Here is a 27,171-nt window from a genome sequence, read left to right on the forward strand (position 1 = left end):
TAGTAGGATAGAAATGGAAAGCTGAGAGAGGACTGATATTTTGATTTAAGTTGAGAAATATGACCATGGAAACATCTGCTCTCTGTTGATTTGCACTATTATTATGGTAATGATGGCAGTTTCTTTTCATTCTAGCAAAAAGCATTACCATATAATTTTTCAATTCCCTTGAGCTGAACATAAAGGTCTCTCACTTTGCTGGGTAAGGAATAAAAAGGACCAAGGTCATCTGATGATGACTCAATTGTCTTCTTAGCAACATTAATTTCTTCAGATAGGAGAGTTTCTTTGAGTTGTTTAGTCCTAGAAAATATTGGTGTTTGGGCCTTGGCATTTCCAGTCATGGCACTTTTTATTTGATCTTTAAGACTTTTTCTCCTATTCACATCTGAACTAGTTCTGACCTTAGAGGCAGAATCATCCGCTTGCTGAGGTTGTTCTATGCTATTATGGAGCAATTTCTCACTAACAGTCTTGTGAGAGAAGGAGCTCCAATCTTTCTCTTTAGAAGAGAGATCGCCTAAATCATTTGAAGAGTTCTGCAAATTTTCAAAGTATAAAACCTGTGAAGAAGGCACATCAAAAAAAAGATCAGCTCCAGGTTCAATACAGACATCATCATGCCCACTTGGGTTCTTTGTGTGCTCATCTGTTTTTAATTCAGTCAAGCTGTCTACAGCAGTAATGCTGAGTTCGGTATGTCTGATGCGCTCTGAACAAAGATCTTCAGTGGCAAGGTCTGTATCATGTTTTCTACGTTCAGCAAGTTGTATATATTTTTGTTCCAGGTCATCAACTTGAGCTAAAAAAGAGTTTTCAGCAAAGCTATCATAGTCACCAAACATGTCCTCTTCACTGTCATTATTCTGGAAAGAAAATAAAAAGATTTATGGCCAACTGTAGCTTCACTAAGAATAAAAGTTTCAGTCTTGGGCTGTATCCGATACGTAATTATATGATCACATATGGCTTAGAGACATTATCGTCCTCATTTTACAGAAGAAATGGAGACCCAGAGAGGTTGAGTGAGTCGCCTAAATTGCATTCCTAGCGAATGGTGACGCTGAAATACTAATTCTTAAGCCAGTACTAAATCCTTAAAATGGTAGCAAGACTGATAGGCATCTATTGGGATGTTTTCTAACTGGACGCTTCTGATAACAGCAGTATCCCTTCTCCTCCCAGACTCCAATCTACAGAGACTGGCCTGTAACAAACATACCATGCTTCTACCACTGGACTCTCCAGTTTCTCTTCATCAGAATCTGTAACTGAGAGGGAGTCTGCACACTGACTGTATTTACTGAATGTAAATTTGGAGATAGCACACTATAGTGAAGTGATTAAAAATAAGTTACGTCAGAAGTGCAGTTTCTTAATTTCTCAGGGCTTGGTTTCTGTTCTAAAAGATAATCTAAATAGCTTAACAAAATACCCAGCACACAATGGGTCTGCAATAAATGGTAGAATTTATTAGTACGGTAGGAACGGCAGTAACTTGAAAGTCTGGTTTTCGTCTCAGTCATGCCACTTATTTGCTGCGTAAACAATTGTCTTGGGGTCTACATTTCGTTATCTATTTAAAAATACGCATATATACCTCACAAGTGAGGATTAACGGCAATAACAAAGATGAGGTAAGCAAATGAAAGCTAGTCTGTAACTGGTCGATTGCCTGCAGTTGGGAAGGGAGCTGCCCAAATTTTGGTGTTTCAAGTTCTGTGCCTTCTAGCTGGTTTCCCAGCCCTCTTTCAGAGGGCATGCACAGTGGGAGCCCTGGGTTGGTATCACCGCCCCAAGCGGTGGAAACAGGAAGAAGCACCGACGGAATGAGAGCCCTGATCGCGCTGTACCTCGGCCGGTCGCACATCCGCGGTTCGCCGCCGCCGGCTGCCAGCCTCCTTCTCCTCCTCCTCCTCCTCTTGGTCCTTCTCATCACTGGGCTTGAGCTCGGCCGCGGTGGCGGCGGCAAAATTGTTCCCTATGCTAGGACGGCTCCTTTTGCGAACAGACACCCGCCGGCGGATGCGGGGACCACCTTCCTCCATGGCAAGGGCTGAGAGCCCCGCCCGGAAGTCTTGCCCTGTGACCCAGCTGCCAAACCCCAGTGATCCGGTGAGTGCGGGACAGCGCGGGTAGGAACCGGAGAAACTGCATTCACCTCCGCACCTTTAAGAAAGACCACAAGCCAATTGTCAGGGCCGTCGGACCGGAAGCGGAGATACAAGCGTTAGAAGCCCGCCCTCTCCTTGTCCAATCATAAGTGTCCTGTGCTTGAGGGGCGGGAAGGTCGAGAACCAAAAAGTGTTGCACAGGCGCATTGAAAACCTCACCCACTCTGTGTTCTCCGCGTTCGCCAACGGAACCTTTGAATGGAATACTCGCGTCAACAGGGGAAGAGTACCGGAAGGGACTTGTCAGGACGCTTTGGAGAAAAGGAAGAGGAGGAGTGAGGAGCCATGGCGACTGTGGCTGCTGTTTGCTGCCGTCTAGGAAGGAAAACGTTGACGCCCATCGTAACGGCTCCTGTCTGCCTCACAGAGGCCGGGATTCACGCGGGTAAAGTCTCTATATCCTATGCGCCTTTGTCATATTGCAACCGTTCCTTTAGCCCTAATTAGGTCGGTGGAGTGGTCACTGCTAGGCGAACGACGTCTGTTTTGGCAATACAGGGATTCTCCATGATAGGAATCTCTGATAGCCGTGACTAGTATCGTAAAGATGAAGATGGCATTAGATAGCCAGTGCTTTTTTTTTTTTTTTTTTCTGACACGAAGGGTGTGATGGGAGTGCTTATCCAAAAAGAGGCAGGGACTTGCTTAAGTTCTCGGGTAGACTTGGTAGGGAAGGGGCATTTCCAGTCACCCAGCAGCAAATTCCAGGTGTCTGAGGTACCACGTCAGGGCGAAATTGGGAAATGACGCCCTCAAGTCTTATTTTCTGAACTTTAATCTTCCCTGCCAATAACTACCCTCTGTAGGTGATCTGTTACTCACTTTCCCTTGGGTATGACAATGCTTTTCTGTTGCTTCTCCCGTATTTGCGTTAAAACCTGTCTCTAACCTTGGGGTGAAGGGAAAAGAAATTTTAGGAAGTGAGCAGGTGAAAGATTTTATAGGTAGGAAAATACATGTTTTCTCCCCAAAGCCCCGGAAAGCACAATCGTCTTAAGTCTCAATCTAACTCAAATCTAAAAGTTTTTATTCAGTCGTTGTGAGTATAATGAATGTAAAACTTTTCTCTGGTGTCCTTTGATTCATCTTGCCTCAATAAAAACAAAACCTTTCCTTAGCTGGTGAGTTAACAAAACAAATTGGTTTGTTGTTTGTTTAATTGCAGTGCTGTGGAGACGTTATTCACAATATAAACAAGTAACCAGCAATGAGGACCTGGTAAGAATTTTTTTTATTTCTCTTTATAAGGTATTTGCAAATATGGCCAAATTCTTTGATTAGCTATTTGAATAGAGTTCAACTGGAGTACAAAACAATATAGTAATCAGTCTGAGTTTGAAAATTATAATTCATTTATGAGTAGTCACATATTTGCATTTGCAAATACGACCAAATTCTTATTAGCTATTTGAATAGAGTTCAACTGGAATACAAAACAAGATAGTAATCAGTCTGAGTTTGAAAATTATAATTCATTCAAGAGTAGTCACTTAAGTGAGCTTTGAAATGAGAATTCCTAGATTACTAGCAAGAAGCATGGCTTCTGTAACATTGTATTTTAATCCTGGATTGTCAGTTTAAGGGTTTGAGTTAATGTATGTGCTTTCAAAATTAAAAAAGGTAGTTTTGATTGGTGCAGTAATGGCAGAAAATCCAATAAAAGGATTTTATAGAGCTTACCTGTAGTTTGGCTCTCTTTCGCATTTCAAATTCAATTCTTTGTGCCCATATTCATCACATTTGGGGTGAGAGTTGTCTTAAAAAATGAGGGGTCAAATTCAAGTTGTATACTAGGACATTAATTACAGTTTCTTGTACCCACAGAGGGATTTTTATGGGTTTCAAGTACTAGTAGAAGTTTTCTTGCTGTATACAAAAATAATTTGACACTAATCAGACCACACAAAGCACTTAGCACAGTGTAAAAAAGGAACATAGTTATTACATATGAGCTGATTGTAAGTTGGATTAAGAAAGTTTGAGGAGTTGGAAAAAAGATCTCTAGTCCCTCTGAGCATCCATCTTGGTCATCTAATTCATACCATAGTTAAGAGAGTAAAGGAAATTATTAGAGCTTCTTTTAGGTCATAAATATCCCAATGAGACTATACAGAAAGCTACAGGCTCTTTCAGAAAAAGGTATACTCAGTCCCATTCATTTGAATTTTCACTTACAACTCTAGGGGTTCAATGACTTCAAAGTCATTTCTAGATTAGGAATCTCTTGAGTGGAGACAAGCCTATACTGATTATAGTAGGGAGGCATTGTGACAGAAGCACTAGAGGTACTAGTGAAGATAGAAAAGCAAAAAGGCTGATACAAACTTATAAAGCAGGCTGGGCCACAAAATTGTAGTCAGAGAAGCTTATTACAGTAAGCCATGAGGGCACTGTCTTTTTATAAACATAAAAATAGTGACAAAACATCTGATAAATATAGGGATGGATTTAGGGATTGTATTAAGACACATATAATATCTGTTGTACTGTAAGTTTCTCTTAATTTAAATCTAAGTTAAGAATGTTTAGTCAACTGCAGTCTGGGCAAAACATTTGAGGAGAGAATCACTTACTGTAGACTTGAATTTTTTCCTCCTTATAAACTCTTTTTTCTCTAAAGATTGTATTTTATCCCAGAATCATCCTCCATGGCTTAGTTCCTCCTTAGCCAAACTAGAAATAAAATACGTGTACAAAGTAAGTATGAGCTCACTGAAATCTTTAAAATGGTGAATTCTTTTCAGAATCACTTGATTTTTCTTTTACAAGCCAAGCTTTTGTATTTATTCTTCTTCAGAGTAAAAAGGATACACCTAATTCTTTGCATAGATTTAAATGTGGTAACCTTAAGATTTTTTAACTCAAAATTAGCACATTAAAGTGTATAATGAGATTTTTTCCCCTTTATCTTAGCCCATTACAATGGAAAATCCTTATAAGGAACCTCTTAAGAAGTGTGTATTATGTGGAAAACGTGTAGATTATAAGAATGTACAGGTGAGATCTGGTTTATTTCACTACAATACTTTGTTTTAGGATTTTGCTTCTTTATTAGTCCTAACTAAAGAGAATTAAGTCAATTTTATAATAGGCTTTATGTAGAGGCAACCATTTAGCAACTTCGTAATTTTAAATCTTAACATCTGTGTATAAGGCATTGCTATTTTATTCCATCAAGAACCCCTTGGCTCTACCTCTTTTGCTATCATTTCAGCTCAGTGTTTCTTCCTCTTTTTTCTCTACCCCAAACATCTTTACAATAGCTCGTTATGGTACTGATTCTTAGTTGGTGGAGTTGAGAGTTTGAAAAAAACTCTCCCAGTGAAGTTGATTTCTGTCTCAGCACCAGTATCACTGCTTCAAATATAATTTTATCTCTTATCTAGCACTCAGCAAGTTAAAAGTGGCAACTTTAGGGGAGAAAATGGTGGAGTTAAATATACTGACTGTAGTACAAAGTGATAGCTGCTATAGTGGGAGAAAAACTAAGAAACTTTAAAATGCAGCATATTAGGAGGATAATGCATAGTGCCAAAAACAGTGCCTGGTACTGCATAGTGCTTAAGAAGAATTCATATTAATAGAACATAAATTATAGCAAATGGCCTGATGTACTTGTACCTCCTAAAGACCTCCTTATAATCTGATATGTGATGGTGTATGAAGATCGATGAAATGTTTAGGATCTTGTTATAAGCAGCAGTATTTCAGAAAAGTATGCGTGGAAAAGTTATGGAAACAGCTTTAGCACTGAAAGAATATGCTCATTAATTTGACACATTGTATATAAATGTTGACTTTAGTAATTTCTTTAGCTTTTTTATTTTCAAAGATGATCTGTTAATAGGATTAGTTCAGTATTTTAATTCATATTTTATGAAGTTTGAAATTTATTAGTAAATGCTTATATAACTTCAAAGTTTTAGGTTTTTTTGAAATAGACACAATCAAGGTTAATAAATATATTAACTTTTTTTTCTTTTCCAAATAAAACTCCAGCTTTTGTCCCAGTTTATTTCTCCATTTACTGGATGCATTTATGGAAGACACATAACAGGTATTTTATAGCAAGCTAAATGAAGATATATCTACTGTTAAATTTTCAAGTTGTACTATACATCATTATTAGACCAGATACTAAGGATACTTTGAGAAAGCCTCCTTAGGCCAAAAGCTTTATTACTTGGCATGTCTTCTTATGCTTAGGTTTAATTATAAGCTGACAACACATAGCAAACTTGGGCTTAAAAACTGCATTGATGTGTTGGGATATGTGATAGTCATTCCTAGACTATTGAAACTAAAGGCCTATTTTATTGCCTGCAGGCCAAATTTGATCTGCCACTTGTTTTTGTAAATAGCTTAGTTTATGTATTATGTATGGCTGTTTTGTGAGTGGAGTTGAGTAATTATGACAGAAACTATATGGTCTGCAAAGCCTAAGATACTGTCTGGCTCTTTAGAGGTTTCCAATGCTTCAGTTGTTAATACATTTTGAATACTGGCCCTCTTTATGAGTAAGAAAGCATTTCTTTTATAGGTCTTTGTGGGAAGAAACAAAGAGAAATTACAAAAGCAATTAAAAGAGCTCAAATAATGGGTAAGAGCATCTGAAAAACTTAATTGGGCTAATCAAAATTTGGTCATTATCCTTTGTGAAGAACTTTCATTGTTTCTTTACAGGGTTTATGCCAGTTACATACAAGGATCCTGCATATCTTAAAGACCCTAAAGTTTGTAACATCAAGTATCGGGAGTAAAGGTTATCATCAATAAACTTACTTTACAGTAAGTGGTTGTATGGTGCTGTACTGACTCAAACTATAAGACTTATTTAATAACTGTTGGGTAGAAAATTAATAGGCTAAATCTTAAACTATGAAATACTAAGTTTTTAATTCTTAATTTGAAATCTTACAAGGAAAAAGTGTCTCAGGAGTGAGGCTTCCTTTTCATACCAGTAAATGTTCATTAAAGAAAACCAATTATTTAAAATGTTAACTTGTTACATTTTACTCACCTGAATTAAAAAGAATTGATATTGTGGGATTGCCACTTACATTTGGTCCCCAAATAGCTCATACAGTCTTACCACTGATATTGGGGTATTAAATATGGAAAGGATGATTTGTATTGGAATTTTACTTTAGGCCCAGATTCTGTCAGATAGATGGGATTTTAGGGATATGGGTACAGGAAAGTGGAATGCTTGTATAATGTATAGACCACACATGACGACATGGTGTGGACTTGAAATTACTTAGGAAGAGATTCTAACTAGCAAATATAAACATGCCCTACCTTCCTCTACGCTCTAGCCTTCTACTTCCCTCCTCCTCCCAGTGGGTCTTTGCTTTGTAGAGAGGTACATGGGGATGGATAGTGGTGATGTCACACAGGACCTAACATTTATTCATGGACTAGTTTATCTTGAAATTGGTAGTGTCCTTAAAATGATTCATAGGCAATGAATTACATCATCTTCTCTTACTCCAGGGCTACAAACTAATTGCCAAAAGATGGAGAGTAATTGGTAAAAAAGTGTCCTGTAGGGACTCTCTTTTTGTTGAAAGTTGGATCATCAAACTTAATTATGGAAGTTCAGCTATGTACTAATGACCTCAGCAAATTCCCTATGATTGAAAATTTAGGATTTCTTTCTTCAAGAAGATGGATCACTGTATAAAATGAGCTAAATACTTTTGTACCTCTCTAGAGTGTGTTGGTTGGCAAATTACCTGTATGAAGGCCCATTTAGACAAGTTTAATTAAGTCTTTGAAAAATCTCAGGCTTCAGAAGACATTTGCATATGTTGACTGCTTGTTGCTTCTGCAGTTCCTGGTTTAGCCTGTTGATCTGTTGGTTAGTAAACTGGCTCCACACCTGAAGAGCAAGACCAGAGAGGCAGACTACTCCAGATTGGTAAGTGGCAGCTTTAATAAGCAAAGGAACATATGAGGCTTGTCTTAGGTGGCCACAAGACAAGATCTCCATACCCACCCACCAGAATCTTAAGTTTGTGTAGAGGACTCAGCTGGGTTCAGTAATGTACACAGTTCATACGGTCTCAGCATCTTACTCTCTCAGGGCTTTGTCCTTGGCACAGTTCCCACTGTGGAAACAGTAGGCAGAGTGTATATTCCAAGGACAGGAAGGATTGAGGAGCCTCTGCCCAGGGCCAGCTTCAAGGTCATCTCTTGACATCTTCCAACAGATTCCAATTTTGTGGATTTGTTTTGGTTGCATTTAATAATCATTGATGTTGCATATCAAGTTCTATATGCTCTGGTGATGTCTGTGGTTATTTTTAAATTAGGGTTCAGACTGACAGCCTATTTCCGTTCTGCCCTGCATGCCACCACAGTGCTGCTTAGGTAACCAGTAAAACAATCCCAACAGAAACTCATTTGTACAAATCATCTCTAGTTTTATTTTGGCTTTGTAAGCACCCCATGGTATCCAGTGCATGTTAACAGAGACAAAAGATGACAGTTCTTGATTCTATGAATTTTCTCTATCATGAACAGCAACGGACAAACTGTGTCGTTCAGCATTTCATCCAGTGAGTGAAACATGAAGGCTTCATATAACATGCATATGCTTAATGGAAGTTCTCAAAGTTATGAAAAGACACACACAAAAATACCACAGTAAGAGTTCCCTTAGCCAACTTCCACTTAACTCACTGAATTAAACTGGCACTTTACATCCTTAAAAATCATACAGAAGCCCAGGATTCTCCTAACCTATTGAGTTCTGCATTGCCAAGAGTGCTCTTTTGTTCCCAGACCTATGTCAGTTGCATTTGTAATTGTGTTGATGAAATATGAGCATTAAAGAAAAAGTTACTGTTGGAACAAAAACCAAGTAAATGCAAAAAAATAACTAGCTTTAAAAAACAGTTGTCAAATTAGGTGTGGTCAGGACACTTTAGTAAGACTGGGAGTAGGAGGGTGCTATGAAATGAAAAAACCTAGTAGCATTTTGTACTTAAGTTACTTTGCAAGTTTCTTTAAATTCTTCACTTTAAAGAAACTAAAACGGAATTGTAATGATTATGTAATGGTTGCAATTTACACTGGAATTCCAATATTCTTGCAGAAAAGTTCCTGACCCTACAATAAATGGTTGACAACTGTACACTTCTGATGTTAAAATTAAATCTCTGTGATGGACATTATATATATGTACATATGGGTATGTGTCATTTCCAAGTCCCATTTTAACTGGCCTTTTCAGCTGAACAACTACTGATCCCAAGCACAGTACTCAAATTCTGGATTCACTCAATATTGTATAGAGGACTGTAGACTAGGGAAGGGAGAGATTACATTTGTGCTGTGTTACAGTCATACCATATCAGAACTGCCAGATTTAGCAAATAAAACACAGGATATGCCATTAAATTTCAATTATCAGCTAAAAAATGGGTAATTTTTTAATGTAAGTAATAACATTGTATGGTGTCCAGCATTTTATCTGATAACCCTAGCCATAAATGTAATATTTTTCATAACTTAAGGAATGTTAATGAGTTAGATAAAAATTAAATTTTTCATACTAACTTTAGACTTATATTGTGAAGATAAGGTTAGTTCTTTTTCCAGTTCTAAAGAGTGCTGTACCAGTTTAAAAGAATATTTACTTTTCCAACAGTTTAGTAAAAGTAGAAAAAGTTTTAGACTAAGCATCTGGTATTTTTAAAAGTACTTAATAAAATAAATGCACTAGGACTTACTGTGTGTAACTGCAAATCATTGGACAGAGTAAAAACAACAGAAATGTTTGGCTTTACCTTTCAGCCAATGAAAAATCTTTTGGCCTAAAAGGATCAAAATGTAGGTGACTGTGGATATTCACCAGAACCTTTCATTTTTTCTATCTCTTCATCTGTTTCTGGGCTGCTTGTTGTGGATGTTTTTTCTTGGCTACTACTATCAGTATCTGTTTTAGATGGTTTGTTTTGTATCTCTAACAGCCGTGACTTCTTTACTTGCCATCCATCATCTGTATCTAAAACTTTACGCTTGGTCTTTTGCAGCGCATTGCTAGCTGGACTAGGTTCAGGAATGTCCGTGTATTCCACCATTAAGGTCAGGTTGTCTACCTCATTGAGGTGATGGCTGGTATTACACCGACTTTTAGAAATACGCCTATTTTTCAAGGAGATAACACATGAATGAAGAAAGTCACAATCTGGAAAAAATGTCTGTAAAGCTTGACAAAGAAAAATGTTCTCCTGAGGGTCTTTTTGGACAACAGTCTTCTCTCCTAAGCAAAATAAAAAGAAAAGTTCAACATAAAATATTTGTTCTACAAAGCTTTTGTAATATCTATTTGATAATAAAAGACTTAAAACAATTCTTTCAAACTATCTAAATTGAGAAAAATGGTGTGTATAACCCCTAATTTTAGTTTATATGCACAATATTCTAAGAGAAAATTAAAAGTTGCATATTTTTAATAATGGAATAGCATAGCTCTAACAGTACCATGTTCTTTGTTCCGGAGGATTTAAAGGTATTAATAAAACACTGCTAAGGTGGACAAATGCATCATTTAGTGCAGCTGGCTCATCCATAGGTCACATCCGTGAGAATTTTTTTTAAAGCACAGAAGGTAGTAATGTGTGAACTTTACTTACGTGCTGCTTGAATCTGTGCTTGTTTTCTTTTTTTAATTTCTTGTCTCAGTCTGTTTACATCTGTTAGTAGTTTCTCTACTGCTTGCTCACTGTGTTCTACTTGTTTGCATATATCCTGCAAAATAAAATGAGGGCATAGATCAAGTTCCAAGTCGTGCACTAAAATTCTTCACAGCATATAATGTCAAATATTTGCCTTTTTAAAATTTTTATTTCCCTGTTTTCTTGAGGAACTTAACAATAAGCAATTGTATGGTACTGCATTAAATAATACATGCTCTGCAGATGTATTCACTTCCCATTTATAGCTTTATCATACCAGTTATTTCCTTGATGATACACAGAAATAAATGTTTAACCCACTTTGAAACAAAATACTACCTACTTTGAAATGCATGCGTATTTACTGCATTTACCATTAAGAAACTGACAACAAATGAAAAATAAAAGTGACTATGTTTTACTGATATGAAAAAAACCTATGAAATTTTAATTTCTGTTAAAACCTATTACTGAAAAGCAGACTGGCTTTATGTGTCACATTTTATGTACTAATACCCTTTGATTTAGTGATTTCATTTTGGAAATATATCTTAACAAAATTTGTAAAAGATGTTTCTTAGAATAAAATCAAAGTAAACTAATTTCTAGTTATGGGTAATAAGATGGTATATAGCCAGTTTTGGTGCATACTTTTTAGTATCTCACTGTATTTCTCATGAACTTGTTCACCCTGCCATGAGTTCACCAGCAACCCACCAGCTTTCACCCTAGCTGACCCAAGCAGAGATAAATCACTTAGCCAACTGCCAAATCGTAGTATCTTGAACAGAAGAGATTTAAATGCAGGAGCTGTGGGTTGGCCGTGGTCTGGTCAGCCAGTGGATGAATAAACAGATCTGTAGATACTATGAAGGAAACCAATTGCAGACCCAAAGGGAGAAAAAGTTGATGGCACTCCAGCTCCTGGCTCCAGTTAGTTCCTGAAGCTCAGCTGCTTTCTGCCTACAGTTCCTGTAATATAGCTCTACATTCCCTATTTTAACCCAAGTTGGTATTTTTATCGTAGGAGTTCTAATATATTGCTCGATGAAATACAATGCCATTAAAAATGATATATGGCAACACAAATATAAATCATGACACAAATTTCTGTCTCCACACTGTCAACTATGTAAAAGCATGTATACATGAGGGAAAATAACTAGAGACTAGCAAGGTAAAAATAGTTATGCTACAATGGTGTAATTCAGTTTTCTAAATTATCATTCATCTGAAAAAATAGTGTGGGATATTAGTAGTGTGCCACAGTATTAACCCCATTTTTCTTTATGTGCTATATTGATAAATATGGTGGCCATGGATTATACTACTCAGATGTCTATTTGGAGGAAGCATAGTTAATTAACACCCCAGCTGCCATCCTTTTGGGTCCACTACTGTGTTTGTGCTTAGGATACACTTCCCTTAAGCAGCTCTTAGCCAATACTAAGCACAGTGGAGGTATTCAAGTCCATTCCTGTAGGTCAACTTTGCTTAAAGACTCCCCATCAGCCTAGCTGAAACTCTTGTGGCTCTGCAGTCTAAGGCTCCCTACCCAAATATCCTCCCTTACCTGTCTCCTTTTTCAGGTGTAAGACTTGGACTGAAAGTTTCCCTTCCTGCTCTTGCTCCCCCCTTTATCTTTTTTAGGCCCAGTTCTTTTGTATGTCTAATCCCATCTTGATGTCTGCTTCCCAAAGGACCTGAACTGACACAATGAAATTGAGCTTAGTACTGTGGAAGACTGTTCCATTCCCAAATAGTGCTTCCCGCTAATCCTGTAAAAAAGCCTGTTGCCATGACATTCTCTGGCGAATGAAACGTGAGTGGAAGTAACATGCCAGCTCTGAGCAAAAGTGCTAAGCTGCTATGAATTTTTAACCACCTTTCTGCTCTTTTCTCTTTGGCATCAGAAGAGCATGTCCGACATAAGGGCTGCTCCTTCAGTCTGGATTGTACAATGAGAATGACAATTTAAAACAGAGCTGCAGCCAAGACATAATGTGAGAGTAAATTTCTATTTTTGTAGGCCACTGAGATTGAGGTCTTATTACTGAAGCTAAACTAATACAAAAATATAAATCTAATCAAATGCAAGGTTATCTCTAAAAAATTTGTGACCAACTTGATAGGAACTATAGAAGTAGTCGTTACGTGTTTGACATATTAACTTACCTTTAATTCCTCTTGTAAAGAAGCATACATTTCATTTATCTTATGTACCTCCTTTAAAGATCCATCTTCTGTAAAAAATTCAGGGCTGTAAAAAATAACCATTTCCTCAAGCAAATACACAGACTCGTTTTCATGATAAAATGAAAAACTTATTTGTAGTTGAGGAGCAATGGAAGATGCTTTTTTCTGGCTTTGTAGGGACCAGTAATCTTGTCAACCTAATTGAATACAGTAAAACCAAATCAGAAAACCTAGTTCTTCTATCTTCACATTAGCAAACTTTTTAGCCTCCTGAGTTCTATTGCTAGCCCTAAAATAAGATTAAGTAAAAAGAGATAAAGACTGAAGAAAGATGGGGGGGAAAGGTTTCTTTCTTGACAGAGGGTGTTAGTCCATTTCAAAAATATTTTACTGAATTTAAGTCATCATCTATTTAAAGAGGCAACATTATTTTATAAACTGCAAAGGAAAAATGCTAAGGCATGGTTTGGAGAACATCCCAATTTGAGGTAAATGTAAAACTAAGCATTTTAGAATCAATGAAATGTGGTATTCAATTTCAAGACACTGTTAAGCACTGTGGGAACACAAAAATAACATCTAGTCCCTACTATCAGGAAGTTTATACTTTTGTGTCATATCATACCAGTGTTATTATTTCTGACATTAATTATTCCCTTAATGATCACAAAAAAATTATAGCTTAGCAGCTTATAGTATGAGTCTCAATTAAGGCTTCATTTTTTGTCTTTACTTAATATCTGGTCTAATTACATGCCTTTAATCTTAACTGCTGCTTTAGGAAATTATTAATTTGAGGCTAGCTACTTATTCTTATAATAAATATGTAAAAATATGCAGGATATACAACCACACTTGCCTCTCTTCTGTATTTTATAAATGGACAAGTGCTAGAAAAAATTATGGAGAAAATAAAAACAGTCTGGTTTACTTCAGTAATATAGTCATCAGTCAGTATTTTATTTTTATTTTGTGCTTGTGTAATACAAAAATTAATTTCAAAAACTGAATAGGAGTAAGTTTAGTGGGGAAGTAGCTGAAGAATCTCACCTGTGTGTTTTTACTGCTCGGCTAAAACCAGCAGACATACAGGAATCTGATACAGTTTTATAACCCAGTTGTTCGGACATGCCCAGATTGGCCACCACTAATGGTATCCTGTAGAAAAGTCTGAAGAAATGAGGTTTTAAAATATAAACAGGATAAAGTGGTAAAGATACCTCAAGACAAATGCTGGGCATAGAAGCCACAGGGCATAAATCTGCAAAGAAGTAAAAAGCTAACCTTTTCAAAGAATATTGCTTCTCTCTCACTTAGCAACTTTACATTTCCCTGTATGGCCCCGGAAGATGACTGGTTAGCCAGAGACGGGTAAGATTCCTCAAGGGAGGAACAACCTAAGACAGGCACAGTCGCAGGGGGGCCATGAGGTGAGACATTGGGGATCAACAGAGGTGAGGCTTAGAACCTCACACCCCTTGTTCTGAGAGAAATCTTCTGCATCCGTGGATGTTTTGTTGCCCTGGTCTAACTTGGATTAATACTTAGTCTATAGGCACACACCTGATCATCTACATTTGCCCTCTTACAGCACTAAATTATGTTTTCTACCTTTATCTTGCATCTACCTACCACTTCAGCATTTTATTTAAAAAAAAAATAAGGGAGAAATGTGGGATTCACATATAAATCAAGTATAAAAATCAAATGAATAATCATATCTGACTTCATTGTTTATAGTTCATGATCAAAACCGAAAGTTTCTGTGATATGACTGCCCTTGCACTGTTCACCATGTAAGAACTTACTCTATGTCAGAACTTGTTCATCATGTAAGAACTTGTTCGTTATGCTTCAGAAGATTGGAGACTGTTGAGAATTAGGCTTGGGGTTGATTAATGATTGTGCATTGAGTCCCCTATACAGAATTTTATTGTTGTTAACAACCATTTGATCAATAAATATGAGAGATGCCCTCTCAAAAAAAAAAAAAAAATTACGAAGTTACTGCATGCTGTTTCCTCATCAAAAGGAAAGCTGCAGAAGAATCTATTTTGTTTACTACCTAATACACAATAAATAATAAATATTTGTAGAAAAAAATATATATATATATAAACAGGATAAAGTGAAAATTAGTAACTACGTGTTACTATTGTTGACTACCTTTCTCCTACAAGGTTAAACAACAAAAAACTCATTCCTTACTATTTATCCAAGATAGAATATACTGACTTGAGGCAAATGTCTTTTAAATGTTGTGATATGTGCAAACTGTAAGGTAATTGTGTGAAAAAAATATTTTAATGGCTATTTTCACTGATTAGCACATGTAAAATAAGGCAATATTATGGAGATTTAGCCTATCTTCCATGAATAATAAAACTAATCTTACTTGGCACTCAACTTAATTCTCATGTTCCATGAAAATGCTTATATAACCTGTGGGGAGTTCCTGTTAATTCATTTTGGTGGATCAAGAACTACTTTCTTCCTTGTAGAGGTTATAGAAAAAATACTCAAGTACCCATGCTTAAGTTCTACATTATATCCCTTAGCAACCAATATCGAAAGCACATGTATTTTTTCCACCTTAGAATAAATAATGGCTTAGTGCCAAAACACAAGTCATGACTCCATACTGGTCTTCTCTTTTCCTTATCTCTCCTCACATTTCCCATCTCTAAAGAATAGAGGGAAGACAGACTTCAGAGGGTTATTGTGACAATCTAATGCAACGCTATATGAAAATTCTTGGAGAGCTGCAAAAGTACAATAGAAACATTGGGCATATTTTTCCATTGGCTGAAGATAGCCAGTGACTAGCCAACATTTACCCTTTCTGAGGTTTATATAAGGCATGCTCCAGCCGATGAGTAGAGCAGCTTTCTGTTATTATACTTGGTGTTAACAGCAGAAAGACAAGTTCCTGGCTTGAAAGATATTGTTGTAAGTTTTTGTGAAGCAGTCTCTCTCTAAATGTCATGACCTGGTCTGAATGACGCCGGAATTTGTACCAACCAACCACATCCTGAAAGAAAATAGAGGAAAGTATCAGGTGTATATCTTAATGGTTAAAATTATTACTTGTCTGACTGTAACTTCAACAATCTTAAAAGTGGTTTTCTTAATATCTAGCAAGATTTGGGGCATATATAAACAAAGTATCCACTTAAGGACACATTTTACTTTTGTAAAATATACATACTGACTTGCAGTTAAATTACTCTCCAGTTCCTTACAGGGCTGTGATTTTATTCAACAGAGATTGCAGAAAAAAACAATCAACTTCCTCTAGTTTCTTTTATGGCATTGGGTATCTTAAAATCTTAGCCTTTAGTCAAAATTTAAATGAAAAAAAGTCAGTGAAAACAAGTTAACTTTCCTGTATGGAAACTCGGTTTGTTAAATTAGCTGAACCCAATAGCTTTGAAATGATACCTATGTGGGAATGATAATCTATCCACAGAATTGGTTTCAAGATTGATTAAGATCATATGAAAGAATTTTGTAAACTAAAACATGCTAACCACATGTTTTTATATTAGTAAACCTTTCTTTTTTACAACTGGAAAAATAAGTCTCATCTACTGAAAACAGTAATTATTTTTTTAAAAAAGCAAACACTGCCTAGAAATCTACCTGTAACAGTTTCAGCAACTGAGTTTTATATTTGTACATTTGAACTGAGAAAATTTACTGAATCTATTTTTACTTTCAACTTAGAGATCAGAAAGTTTTAAAAGGGAAAAAGTACCCAGAAAAAAATCTGTATTTGGGAAAAACATTTCTTTAGATCATTCACCAAGTTTTAACTGAACACCCAGTAGCTGTGGCAGATTCAAAATAGGGGCTGTACAGGAAAACATCCTGAACTATGAACGATATTAACTGCAGTGATGTAAAAGAACAGTAATGGATTAAGTCCTAGAATAAATGTACTGGGAAGGCAGTACCTTAATGTAAATCTTTGTAAGTTAAAAATGGTGGGAATGTAGAAAAGGAAGAGGTCAGTGTTAATTAGAATAGCCAAGGGAAAGGATGAGAATAAGATTAATATTTCTAATGACTAGTTTTACTTTTAGAGCCTTTGATTGTGACAATCTAATGCAACGCTATATGAAAATTCTTGGAAAGCTGCAAAAGTACAATAGAAACATTGGGCATATTTTTCCATTGGCTGAAGATAGCCAGTGACCTTTGATTTCCAGAAACCTTTGATTTCTGGAAAGAACAAGCCTTCCCTCACCTACCTTGTAGGACACTGAAGATAAATGCTGCTTAAAGGTTTTGTCAAAGTATTACTATTACATGTTCTCAAGCACTGAAAATAATATATTCAATACCAAAAAAGAAAAGGTAAATCAAGAAATACCTTTTTGACACTGGACAATATTTTCTTTGCTGCTTCCTCATTTATTTCACCAGAAGAATTGTAAAAGCTGTAAAAGCCAAAATTAAAGGTACTTCAAATAAGCTAAAAATACAAATGATTTTATTAACAAACACTTCTATTTTTAGTTACTCATAACCCAACTACCCTACTTGCCTGTCATGTGGAGTTCCAAATAAATAGTGGAGAAAGTTCTCAAATTAACAGACTTAATGTGGTAGAAATGAGGTTCATAAACATGAAAAAGGAAAAGGAATGGAGAAACTTAAAGAGGTAAGTTTGAGCATCACATTTTTTTAACCTAAAACAAAACAAACTATCCACTAAATACAGGTATTTGTAAATTCACATAGCCAGTACACAATTCATTCATAATTTACTTATTAAAACTTTTTATAATATTGATACATTCAAAAAGAATATGTAATATGAGTAATGAAGCACAGTAACAAAAGACAATTATTCATTGCTAATTCCAAAGGCTATACTTTACCAAATTTGGAGAAATGCTTTAGGAGTTGATGGGTTTTTGTTTTTGTTTTTTTGGGGGGAACAGGTACTGGTTTAGTTTAGTGGTCTTTGTTCTGTAGTTGGAATGCAGGGAGAATTGCAAGATAATTCTACAAGATTCTAAAGTGTTTACTTCTAGCTTTCTTTCCCCTCCAATAACAGGGATTGCAAATAGTATTTTCCTCAATTTAACATTCATTGAGATCAATAATATTCTTTTCTATGATGGTGAAATATGTGTTATGCAAAGCCCTTTACAAATAATATTCAATGTAATGGACTTTTACTGGTAAACCTAATTTGTATACTGATAAAATATTTAGTTATATAAAACTGAAAAAATACATCCTAATAGGCAATATATTTTTTCTTTTTCACTTACAAAGACTTACATTGAAAGTTTCTCATCAAAAACTTTTAATGGGAAAATAGTGTTCTACCTATCTAAAGGGAATATTCAAGCAAATCAAAACAAATTTCTCCAATTTATCTACTCCTTTAATTCAACATGAATAATCGAAATACAAGAATTTATTCCTGTATTTCTCTACGGTGGTCCACTTCTGAGCTTCTCAAGTTGGGGCATAAGGCAATACACCACGGTGTATAAGAAATAACAAAGATAACATGTACATCTTCTGTGTAAGCAATGACTTTACATGAAGTTTCTGGGAAAGGGACATTCTTATGCAGAAAGATATAGTATGCAGAATTCATGTTAAACTGCATAATTTTTAAAAAGTGACTAAGTTTTAGGCTTCAATGGGCCATGTTCCAGGTACTCCCCCAAGATTCCTGAAGCAAGGGAATCAGTGTATTTCAGTGGAAAACTTTGAGAAGCAATGTATTAGAGCACAATTGGCAAACTTTTCCTGTGCAGGGCCAGGCAGTAAACACTCTGGGCTGTGTTGGAGACAAAGTCTCTGTTGCATATTCCTCAGTTTTTTTCTTTTTTTTTTTAACAACCCTTAACATATTAACTATTCATTGATGGGGGCCATGTAAGAACAGGCAGTGGGCCACACTTTGCCACCCTCTTAAGTAGAACATAAAACTGGGTATTAGAGTTTATTCAACTTGGACTCCAAGAAGTATGGTATCAGAAGACTTTGTTTTTAATATGTTCACCTATATTATTTAAAACACAGAAGAAACAACATGGTATGCTGTTGGATTAGAACTCAAGAAACCCTGCTTCTTCTACCTACCATTACAAAGTCTGTGGCACTGGTTAGATCATGAACATGTTAGGCACATTACTTTGTTGTTAAGGGAAAATGAAATGTGTAGTTAACTTTTTTGAATGACAGCTTTTTCTGGTAGGGTCTCATGCCACTCCCCCATCCTCTCCCCACAGTCTCGTACAGCTGAAAGGCTGAGGCATGGGTTTCTCACCCCTGGATCAGATTGATTCCTCAGCTTAAAAGACTCCTGCTAAATTTGTCTATTTAAGGAAGCTGCCAGAAGATACTGAATCACTTTTTTTCCCACTCTCCTGTCCTAATCTTTTGCTGGTCCAGAGTCTCTCAAGGAAGTATTTTTATGAGTCTTCACCAAGAATCCCTCAATCATTCAACAAATATTTTTATGTATCTGTAAGGCACTATAGGAGCTGTGTTCCTCTTTCTGGAACAGCAGTTTCAGACCACACAAAGCCTTTATTTCTGTCATCCCCTGCCTGGATCTTTCTCATCTTAACCATACCCTCCACTGCAACTCTTACACAACCTTAGTGATGTGTACATACGGTGTGACTGTATGATAGCAATGCCAATTTTTCATGTACAATTTATATAAATTATAAAGCTGCTTCACAAAAACCACATCATGTGGTTATAGACATTCACTTTATGAAAATTCATTTATTTGTGTACTTATTCTGTATATATGTTATATCTCCATAAAAAGGTTTTAAAAATATAACCTCTTAGGGCTAACAGTACTACCATCTGTAGGACTGATGGTGCAAGTTTTTACCCTAGAAAAAGCAATAGGAAGCAGGTTAGATAAAGCACCTAACCAGTTAACAAACAAAAGACAACATTTAAATATACGGTAAGTGAGGAAACATGATAAACTGGAATAAAATGGCAGAAGAAAGGGCTGCTATTGATGTATGAGAACATGTTACTGAGTTTATAATATGAAATGAGGTGATTGGTGTGAGAAGGAAATGCAATCCTCAAGGTAAACTGGTACCTGGGAGAGGCAGTGGAGACCAGCTAAAGCAAGCATATAAATACAGAGAAAGAACTATTAGCCAGGGCTGAAGTGAACAAGTGAATTTTCAGGTATTTAAAAAAAAGTTTTCATTTTAATCAGTACCACTATGCATATAACTGGTAACTTAAGATATTTTGTTAGTTTTAAAAGTTACTGCAACTTGAAGAGAATAATTTTCACAATGGATCTACTTTCTCATACTACTCACCTAAAAAGCTGATAGCATGGAATGTATTTCTGAATATCTGGAAAAAAAGAATTTTTAGTTATGATTATATTAATTATCACCCGAATAACATGTACTGAGCACTTCATGTCAGGAAGTACTTCACCATTATCTCACTTAATCCTCATGGCAAACCTGAAATAGATGTTATCACTCCCTTGGCTTTAAAGGTGAAGTAACAGGTGGACTGATTAAGCTGCTCAGCCAAGCCAGCAGTGGGGCCAAAATTCAAACCAATGCCTCAGTCTTAACTAGAATTCCATATTCCTTCTACATAGGTTTAGTAACAAGAACACAAAAGATAAATTCAAAGTTGCTGTATTTTCATGGAGTCCCAAAAAAGGTTATGTTCTAATTTTATTCAATTGATAAAAATAGCTGTTAAAAAGGATTCCCTCTTGTTATTTCAAGTAGTAGTTTCACAGAGGCTTGTTGGTGTTAGCTGCAGACTGAAAAAAAAAAAAGCCAACATCTTCTGGAGGTGAGTTATTCTCTTGTCAATAGAAATACATCTGCATTCTGGTAGCTGCATATGCTGTGCAAAACAGATTAAACTGTACTGTGTGAAACATCATTACAAATCTTGTAAGTATCAAGATCAACAAGGTGTTTCCTCTTACATTCCAAACCTTCAGATTTCTCAAGATTCAGTAGGGTAGAGTAAGAGGAGTGAAACATCCCTATCTGTTAACACAGAAACTTATCAAGAGAACACAAGTTCTTCTGGGCATCCCACTTTCAAGTGTTCTTTGGACAAGAATCAAATTTTACTGGACAGCATTTAGCAGATCACTGTAAGAGTAATCACCTGTTTCAGATTCTCCTGTAAAATGTCCTATTGGTACGTCTCTTCCTTGAAGAAACCCTAGACAGATTACTAGAAAGTTTGTTAGTCATCTAAATCAAAGACTTCAGTTTGATTATGGAGAATTTGTGAATCTTCAGCTAGATGAGGACATCTAGTATCAAACTGCTGTTGAAGAATCATTTCTAGTAAATACCTGAAGTCTACAGACATTTCTGCATTTTTGTATCTGCAAGCACCATCTTTAAGGAGAAAATCTCATGAAGTCACCATTTCAGTAACTTGACTATGTATATTAATAAAAATAATTCAGTCTATTAAAAAGAAGGAAAAGCGGTCATCCTCTTTAGATATTTTTTTTTTCAGCAAATGAACGTTAGCCTCAGGTAAATCCTGCCTGAGAAAACACTGGAAATAGTCTTTATAACTGATAGCCAGACATATTCTAATGTAAATAGGGAAAATACAAAAATGATGAGGATCTCATTAATTAAAGCAATGCAGTAGTTCTAATTCTGAGATTTTGCCTGTTAGCATCTGTTTTAAAGTAATCCAACATTTTAAAATATGTGAGCAAATGCTTAAGTGTTCCTACAGCACTTGCCTGAAACCTCAAAGCTTAGCTTTGTTCCAGGAACAATGAAGTTGTTCAATATATGGCTGCTTAATTAAATCTTCAAAATATATTAGATACTTTAGGTGGCATGCCAATTACAACTCAGAAAAAAAATGCCCTAAGGGCTTGCTTTTAAAGTTATGTCTAAGCAGGAAAAAAAAACATTAAGAAAGTAGAATTACAAACTGTATAAACATGTGTAACATATGACAAAGGCCAATTCCCTTAAGTTATAATATGGTATTACAAATCAATAAGAAAAAAACCTAACACCCTAGTAGAAAGTCAAAGCATGGAACACACCTATCCTTTTCAAAGGGAAAGGCCCCCCTGCTAAAAAAGTCAAATCATAAACAATATCATTTGTAATCAAGAAATGCAAATTATATTTTTTTCTTATAAAATTGACAAAGATTAAAAGATTTGATAATACCTAGTGGTGATAAGAGTATGGGGATGTAGGCACTTCTATTATAGAGGAGTCTCAGATGGAATGACTTTTCCAAAAGGCAGTGGTCTACCTCTAACAATTTGACTTTCAGACATACTCAGAAGCACAAAGATATATGCACTATATAATATTGTTACATTGTTTTGTATTAACAAAAAATTCATAGCTGGCTAAATAAATTATAGTACATTCATACAGTGGAAATATGAAGCCATTAGAATGAATGACAAACTATACACATTGATACTATTCTGCACTAATGATATAGTGGAGATATATATCATATACAGTATGATCCCCATTGTGTGAATAAAAGTATATACACATTTATACATGTGTATATTATGTGTACTGTGAAAGAGTAAAGATAAATATGAAATCAACAATGGTTACCACGGGAGACTAATGAGAATGAATTTAAATGTACTTCATATACTTTATACACATATACCACATTTACATACATATATGAACTAATACATAGAAGTTTACATATATAGTTTAATTTTTAACCTTTAAAATGGCAGACAAAAGAATACAATCACTATGAGTATAAAGGACATAATCTTTCTGGAAAGCAATTTGCTAATACAGATCAAGAACCTTAAAAATGTTTGTTCCCTTTGAACAGTGAACCATTAAACATGAACCATTAAAATAAAATGAATGCAAGAGACTGTCAGTACTACTAGTCACAGGAAATTGATCTGTAATAGATGCAGCATAATATACACATATGAAGATGTTCATTGTAGTATAATTTATGATAATGAAAAATTGGAAAACCCTGATTATAATTTATTTATTTAATGGACTGCTGAAGTCATATAGAATTGTAAGAATAAGTGAGCCATAGAGAATACAATGCAGTTATGAAAAACCTTTACAGGACTATTTAACATGGGAAAATAGTCACAACACAGTATGATGTCATGATGCCAATTTTTTAATAAAGGACACCACCAGTTTTGTTTAAAAAAATATACTTAAAAGAACCGCGTATGCTAGATAATCAGAAAACTCTTTATATATTTTAAAGCTCCCTCCCCTTTTCCCTTGTTTTCCTGAAAGAACAGGTGCCACCAGCTGCAGCTGCTTCACCACCCACTCCTCAAACCCTTTGCAGCTGCGCCCTTTCCCCACCACACTCCAGGAATTACTTACGGTTTTTGTTATCTAACCACTGAGTTTTTTCAGTTCTCATCCTAAGACTTTTATGCAGCATTTAACACTTTCGGCCAAAATGTTTAATCTTTTTTCTTCATGTTGCTCACTGGTTCCTTCCCCTTTTGCTCAGCCACCTTCTTGCCACTTAAATATATGAAGGTGCCATTTCATCCTTGATATTTCTTCACAGTAATCTTACCTCTTTCTATGTCCCATACTGTTTTTTGCTTTAGGCCAGGGCCATAATATTGAGAAATGAGTGCAGTATATTCTTTTGAAATAAATTTTTGTGTCTATTTTTTTAACTGTTGAAAAGGCAATTTATGCTGATCCTTTTAAGCATATTACTATTAAAAACAGCAGACACAGAAATAAAAGTGACTCACCAATTGTATAAATAACTTCAACATCATCCATTTGGGAATCAGTAATGCTATTCTTGGCTTCGCCTTTCACTTCCCCAAAGAGAAAACCTTCCTATGAGGACAAAAATAAGCAGTATATGGAATACACTGTCAGAATTACCAGTCACTTACCTTACCACTAATTCCCAAATATTTTACAATGTAAGCAAGTGTGTGCTACCAGCTGAGGGGCACATGCAAGAAAGACCAGGCACACCTTCCAGTTTAGTTGGGAAACATGAACCATTAAAATAAAATGAATGCAAGAGACTGTAAGGACTACTGTGACTTTAGCAAACTTGGACTGTAAAAGGTTTAAAGCCAGAAAGGAGCACACAGAGTTTATGGAACAAGGAGTAGAGCCTCGTCTTTGGAAGAGAAGGCTCCCACTTGTAAGGAAATCATAAATAGATAGGAATAGCGCCAGTAATGGAACATCCCAAATGACTAGCCATGGACTCTGGTTAATGGCATGTGCTTCTGGGAACCTGTGGAGGCCTCTGAGCTATGAAACGACACAATGATCTGTGCTTTTAGATTAAAAGTTGGGCAATATATTCATTATCAGAGTCTACTTTCTAAAAGGAGATCCATGGGCCTCGGTCCTCTGGTTCTTGCCTCAAGCAGTGGCATTTCTTTGAACTCTGGAGAATTGAATTATTTCTCTTGGCACATCTAAAGACCCAAGGTGCTTGATAGAAGATGTAGATTTTTATAGTTAGTTAAGACTGCTTTTTTCTTTTTCATTTCATTAATAGAAGAGCACAAAAGGAATAGTTTCCACAATGTGAGTCTTTACTGGAATCAAGGGGGAACAATCCACAACTCTAGTATTCTAGACAAACCCCAGGAAAGAAAGCAGGGACAATGTAAGTCTGACTACCCTGAAAAGCACCTTTTTAAACACTTTAGGAAAAAGATCTAACAAGGGCCTAACACTGTGGTACCTGCAAGGGCTAATTCTTTTTAAGCTACAGAGGACTTAAGGACCCATTCCGTTTATATTTACCCGAAGAAATTCCATAATTCCCAGAGCCACACACATTTTACATCATCATATATTTGCTGTTATTAATTTACAGGGTCATTTAAAATTGTACACATAAACGATATCAATTCCGACCTTTTTAGTACTGCGCCAAAAAATGATTCTGGTTAAGACAGACCTTACATTATAGAAAGGATGCAAATTTTTCTCGTAATTACCAGCCTTTGTCGGTACGTATTCTCTAAACTACATTTGTAAGTTACTAAGCACTTACTTGAAGACACTACTAGGTTCAAAGTTTTACGGTGTTTTTTAAATTTTATAAGTTTTTTAAAAAAATAGTCACAATACTGTATTTTAAGAAACGACACTAAATTCATCTGGAGATTTCTGAACCTATGTCAAAGTATGAAATGAGCATTTAAATATTTGAGGATAAACTTAAATATTTAAATTATAACTCGACGCCCCAGAAAATAAACTAGCTGAGGCCTTACAATTTAACAAACTTGATATCAATGCAAACAAGTCTGCCATCCGATATACCAAATGAAGCTTCTTTATCCACTAAGAGTTCCCCCAAAACGTCTAGTGGATGCATCATCTATTATTCCCTTACCATCCTACCATTTCAACAAACATGCACAGTAGCTGCTGTGCATGAAAAAATTAGGATGTCTTGGAAAACCAGTGCCTGTAGTAAGAGAAACAAACTTTACCGGCAACCTTCCCAGGGGTAGCGGCAGAACGCTGTGAACTTTCCATCCATTCACAGCCAAGTTTAACCAGAAAAGGGTGTGTGTATGTGCGTCGGGGTGGGGGTGGGGGGTTGAAACAGACGTCCGGGCACGGAAATCAACCCTGTGACAAGAGGGGGCTAATTCTTTCACGACCTGGCCGGGGCGGCGCCCGCAGGCGGCCCGGGGGCGGAGGCTCCAGACCCGAGTGCGGCGAGCAGACGCTGCGGCGTCTGGCAGCTCGCGGGCGGGGACCCGGGCCACCGGGCGAAAAGGCGCCCGCGCGCAGGGCCTCTTCCGAGGCGACGCCGGATCCCGTCCCGCCCCTCGGCTCACCGTGTCCGAATCGGTGTTGAGGTGCTGGAAGGCGAGCGCGCCGAGCACAAAGCCGGACAGCACCGCCGAAGTGCTCTCCCCCTCCATGTTTCCGTTGCTGCGGCGGAGAGGCGGGCCCGAGCGAGGAGGCGGGGCCGGGGCCGGCGCCGGCGCACTGGGCGGGCGGGGGGACGCGGGCGCCCCCTGGTGGGGCGGACGCGACGGGCCGGCGCTCAACTCCGCTGCGCGCTCGCGGTGCCGCTTGGCTTCTGCTGAAGACCGCGCGCAGCCGGCCGTTCTGAGTCGGACACCTCCGCAGAGGGCCTCGAGCGCGTTTGGGTGGCCAGCTGCTGATGAGGGGCCAGTGGCATATATGTACAAAGCTACAGAAATGAGCACTGCTGACAGAATAGAAGCATTGCTTTGTGACGCTCACAATGGAAATGCCTCGTTTACGGTTTTCAAAATGCATGATACTGCCGTTCATCCATTGAAACTTCTACAATAGTAATACCCGTTTCAGAAAGTGTTCTTTTCTAGAACTCTTCAGCGATGTTCTGCCGCGCGCGCGCGCGCGCGTGTGTGTGTGTGTATCTGTGTGTGGTGGAGAGGGTGGGTGTGGAATTAGAGGTAGAGGTTCTTTGTTTTTTTGCTTTTAGAAAATCCAGGCCTCAGGTTAATTTAAAGAATACCCAAATTTTAATCATCATTCCTGTAGTTGAATGGACAGGTATGCCCGTGTTGGGTTAGATTATTTGATATAAATTAAGTGGTGTGAGAAGACCAAGGCTTGACAATTTTCCACACACCATATGTTAAGTTACTGTTTTTAAATGATTAAAAGCCAGCAAAATTAGTATTGCACATTTCTGGGTTTTGTTGCACTGAGTTTTGTGTTGTTGTGCCCCGTTTCCTTGAGTCCCCCGTGTGGAGCCGCAGTCACCAGCCTCAGTCGTGAGATGTAAGAGCGAAATAGGTCTTTATTGCTAGTTCGAACTAGGGTCTCAGTGGCCCGTCAGAACACAGGACTGGGTCTGAGACCCTGAACAAAGTTCCCTTTTTGCTTTTATACTTTTGGAACAGTTAGGGGCTTTCCAAGCGGGGGGTGGTCTATTGTGACCTTAGCTGATTGGCTGAGGAGGGTTGCTGGGCAAGGTTTCCGCGGGAATGGGCGTAACTTGAGTGGGAACCTCAAAATGGGGGACACAAAATAAAATGGAGGGACATAGTCATTCAAAATGGCAGACACAAAATGGAGGCAGGGGTCATGTAGGGGACA

General features: G+C 37.0%; 3 protein-coding genes and 1 pseudogene across 19 annotated transcripts in view; 2 read left to right on the forward strand and 2 right to left on the reverse strand.

Annotated features, from left to right (window-relative positions):
- HELQ (helicase, POLQ like) overlaps positions 1 to 2,224 on the reverse strand; it is a 45,934-nt gene extending 43,710 nt beyond the window's left edge. For 2 of the 12 annotated variants that reach the window (XR_005028984.2, XR_005028983.2), the window contains exons 1-2: positions 1,854 to 2,217; positions 149 to 866 (exon numbers count right to left, since the gene is read on the reverse strand). Coding sequence is in view for 7 of the 12 variants with exons in the window: in XM_036906359.2 (XP_036762254.2) it covers positions 149 to 866; positions 1,854 to 2,048 (913 nt within the window). In the remaining 5 variants the exon portion in view is untranslated. Of the gene's footprint in view, positions 1 to 148; positions 867 to 1,853 lie in introns of all 12 variants that reach the window. The other 10 variants (XR_005028987.2, XR_005028985.2, XM_036906360.2 and 7 more) reach the window with 6 other exon arrangements.
- A 106-nt stretch (positions 2,225 to 2,330) lies between these two features.
- MRPS18C (mitochondrial ribosomal protein S18C) lies at positions 2,331 to 11,412 on the forward strand. 5 transcript variants are annotated; one of them, XR_008997790.1, is made up of 8 exons: positions 2,331 to 2,559; positions 3,340 to 3,392; positions 5,088 to 5,171; positions 6,174 to 6,231; positions 6,715 to 6,774; positions 6,858 to 6,962; positions 8,011 to 8,097; positions 10,217 to 11,412. XR_008997790.1 is itself a non-coding variant. In XM_036906368.2 (7 exons), exons 1-6 carry the CDS (start codon positions 2,460 to 2,462, stop codon positions 6,932 to 6,934), a joined length of 432 nt encoding a protein of 143 aa, XP_036762263.2. In that variant the 5' UTR covers positions 2,331 to 2,459; the 3' UTR covers positions 6,935 to 6,962; positions 10,217 to 11,412. The 5 variants fall into 5 exon arrangements, 3 of the variants coding, with proteins under 3 accessions (XP_036762263.2, XP_036762261.2, XP_036762264.2); XR_008997791.1 differs by lacking the exon at positions 6,715 to 6,774; XM_036906368.2 differs by lacking the exon at positions 8,011 to 8,097.
- ABRAXAS1 (abraxas 1, BRCA1 A complex subunit) lies at positions 8,578 to 26,026 on the reverse strand. Of its 2 annotated transcripts, XM_036906364.2 has the most exons (9): positions 25,914 to 26,026; positions 23,835 to 23,925; positions 20,392 to 20,428; positions 17,433 to 17,499; positions 15,895 to 16,088; positions 14,108 to 14,227; positions 13,037 to 13,121; positions 10,820 to 10,934; positions 8,578 to 10,446 (listed from the first exon to the last, which is right to left on the reverse strand). In XM_036906364.2, the coding sequence occupies exons 1-9, from the start codon at positions 25,998 to 26,000 to the stop codon at positions 10,007 to 10,009; spliced, it is 1,236 nt and encodes a 411-aa protein (XP_036762259.2). In that variant the 5' UTR covers positions 26,001 to 26,026; the 3' UTR covers positions 8,578 to 10,006. The 2 variants fall into 2 exon arrangements, with proteins under 2 accessions (XP_036762259.2, XP_036762260.2); XM_036906365.2 differs by lacking the exon at positions 23,835 to 23,925 and having other exon boundaries at positions 25,914 to 26,022.
- Positions 20,497 to 22,948, forward strand: LOC118922987 (E3 ubiquitin-protein ligase RNF138-like; annotated as a pseudogene).
- Positions 26,027 to 27,171: the final 1,145 nt, after the last annotated feature.

This window comes from Manis pentadactyla, chromosome 5 (assembly GCF_030020395.1).
Source record: "Manis pentadactyla isolate mManPen7 chromosome 5, mManPen7.hap1, whole genome shotgun sequence".
NCBI classification, from domain to species: Eukaryota; Metazoa; Chordata; class Mammalia; order Pholidota; family Manidae; genus Manis; species Manis pentadactyla.

Coding starts and splice junctions, on each gene's coding strand:
- MRPS18C (XM_036906368.2), top strand. CDS start 2,460: ATGGCGACTGTGGCTGCTGTTTGCTGCCGTCTAGGAAGGAAAACGTTG. Junction 3,393..5,087: donor TAACCAGCAATGAGGACCTG/GTAAGAATTTTT, acceptor CCTTTATCTTAG/CCCATTACAATGGAAAATCC. Junction 5,172..6,173: donor TAGATTATAAGAATGTACAG/GTGAGATCTGGT, acceptor ATAAAACTCCAG/CTTTTGTCCCAGTTTATTTC.
- ABRAXAS1 (XM_036906364.2), bottom strand. CDS start 26,000: ATGGAGGGGGAGAGCACTTCGGCGGTGCTGTCCGGCTTTGTGCTCGGC. Junction 14,228..15,894: donor TTATATAAACCTCAGAAAGG/GTAAATGTTGGC, acceptor TCATTTCTTCAG/ACTTTTCTACAGGATACCAT. Junction 10,447..10,819: donor AGCACAGATTCAAGCAGCAC/GTAAGTAAAGTT, acceptor TATTTTGCTTAG/GAGAGAAGACTGTTGTCCAA.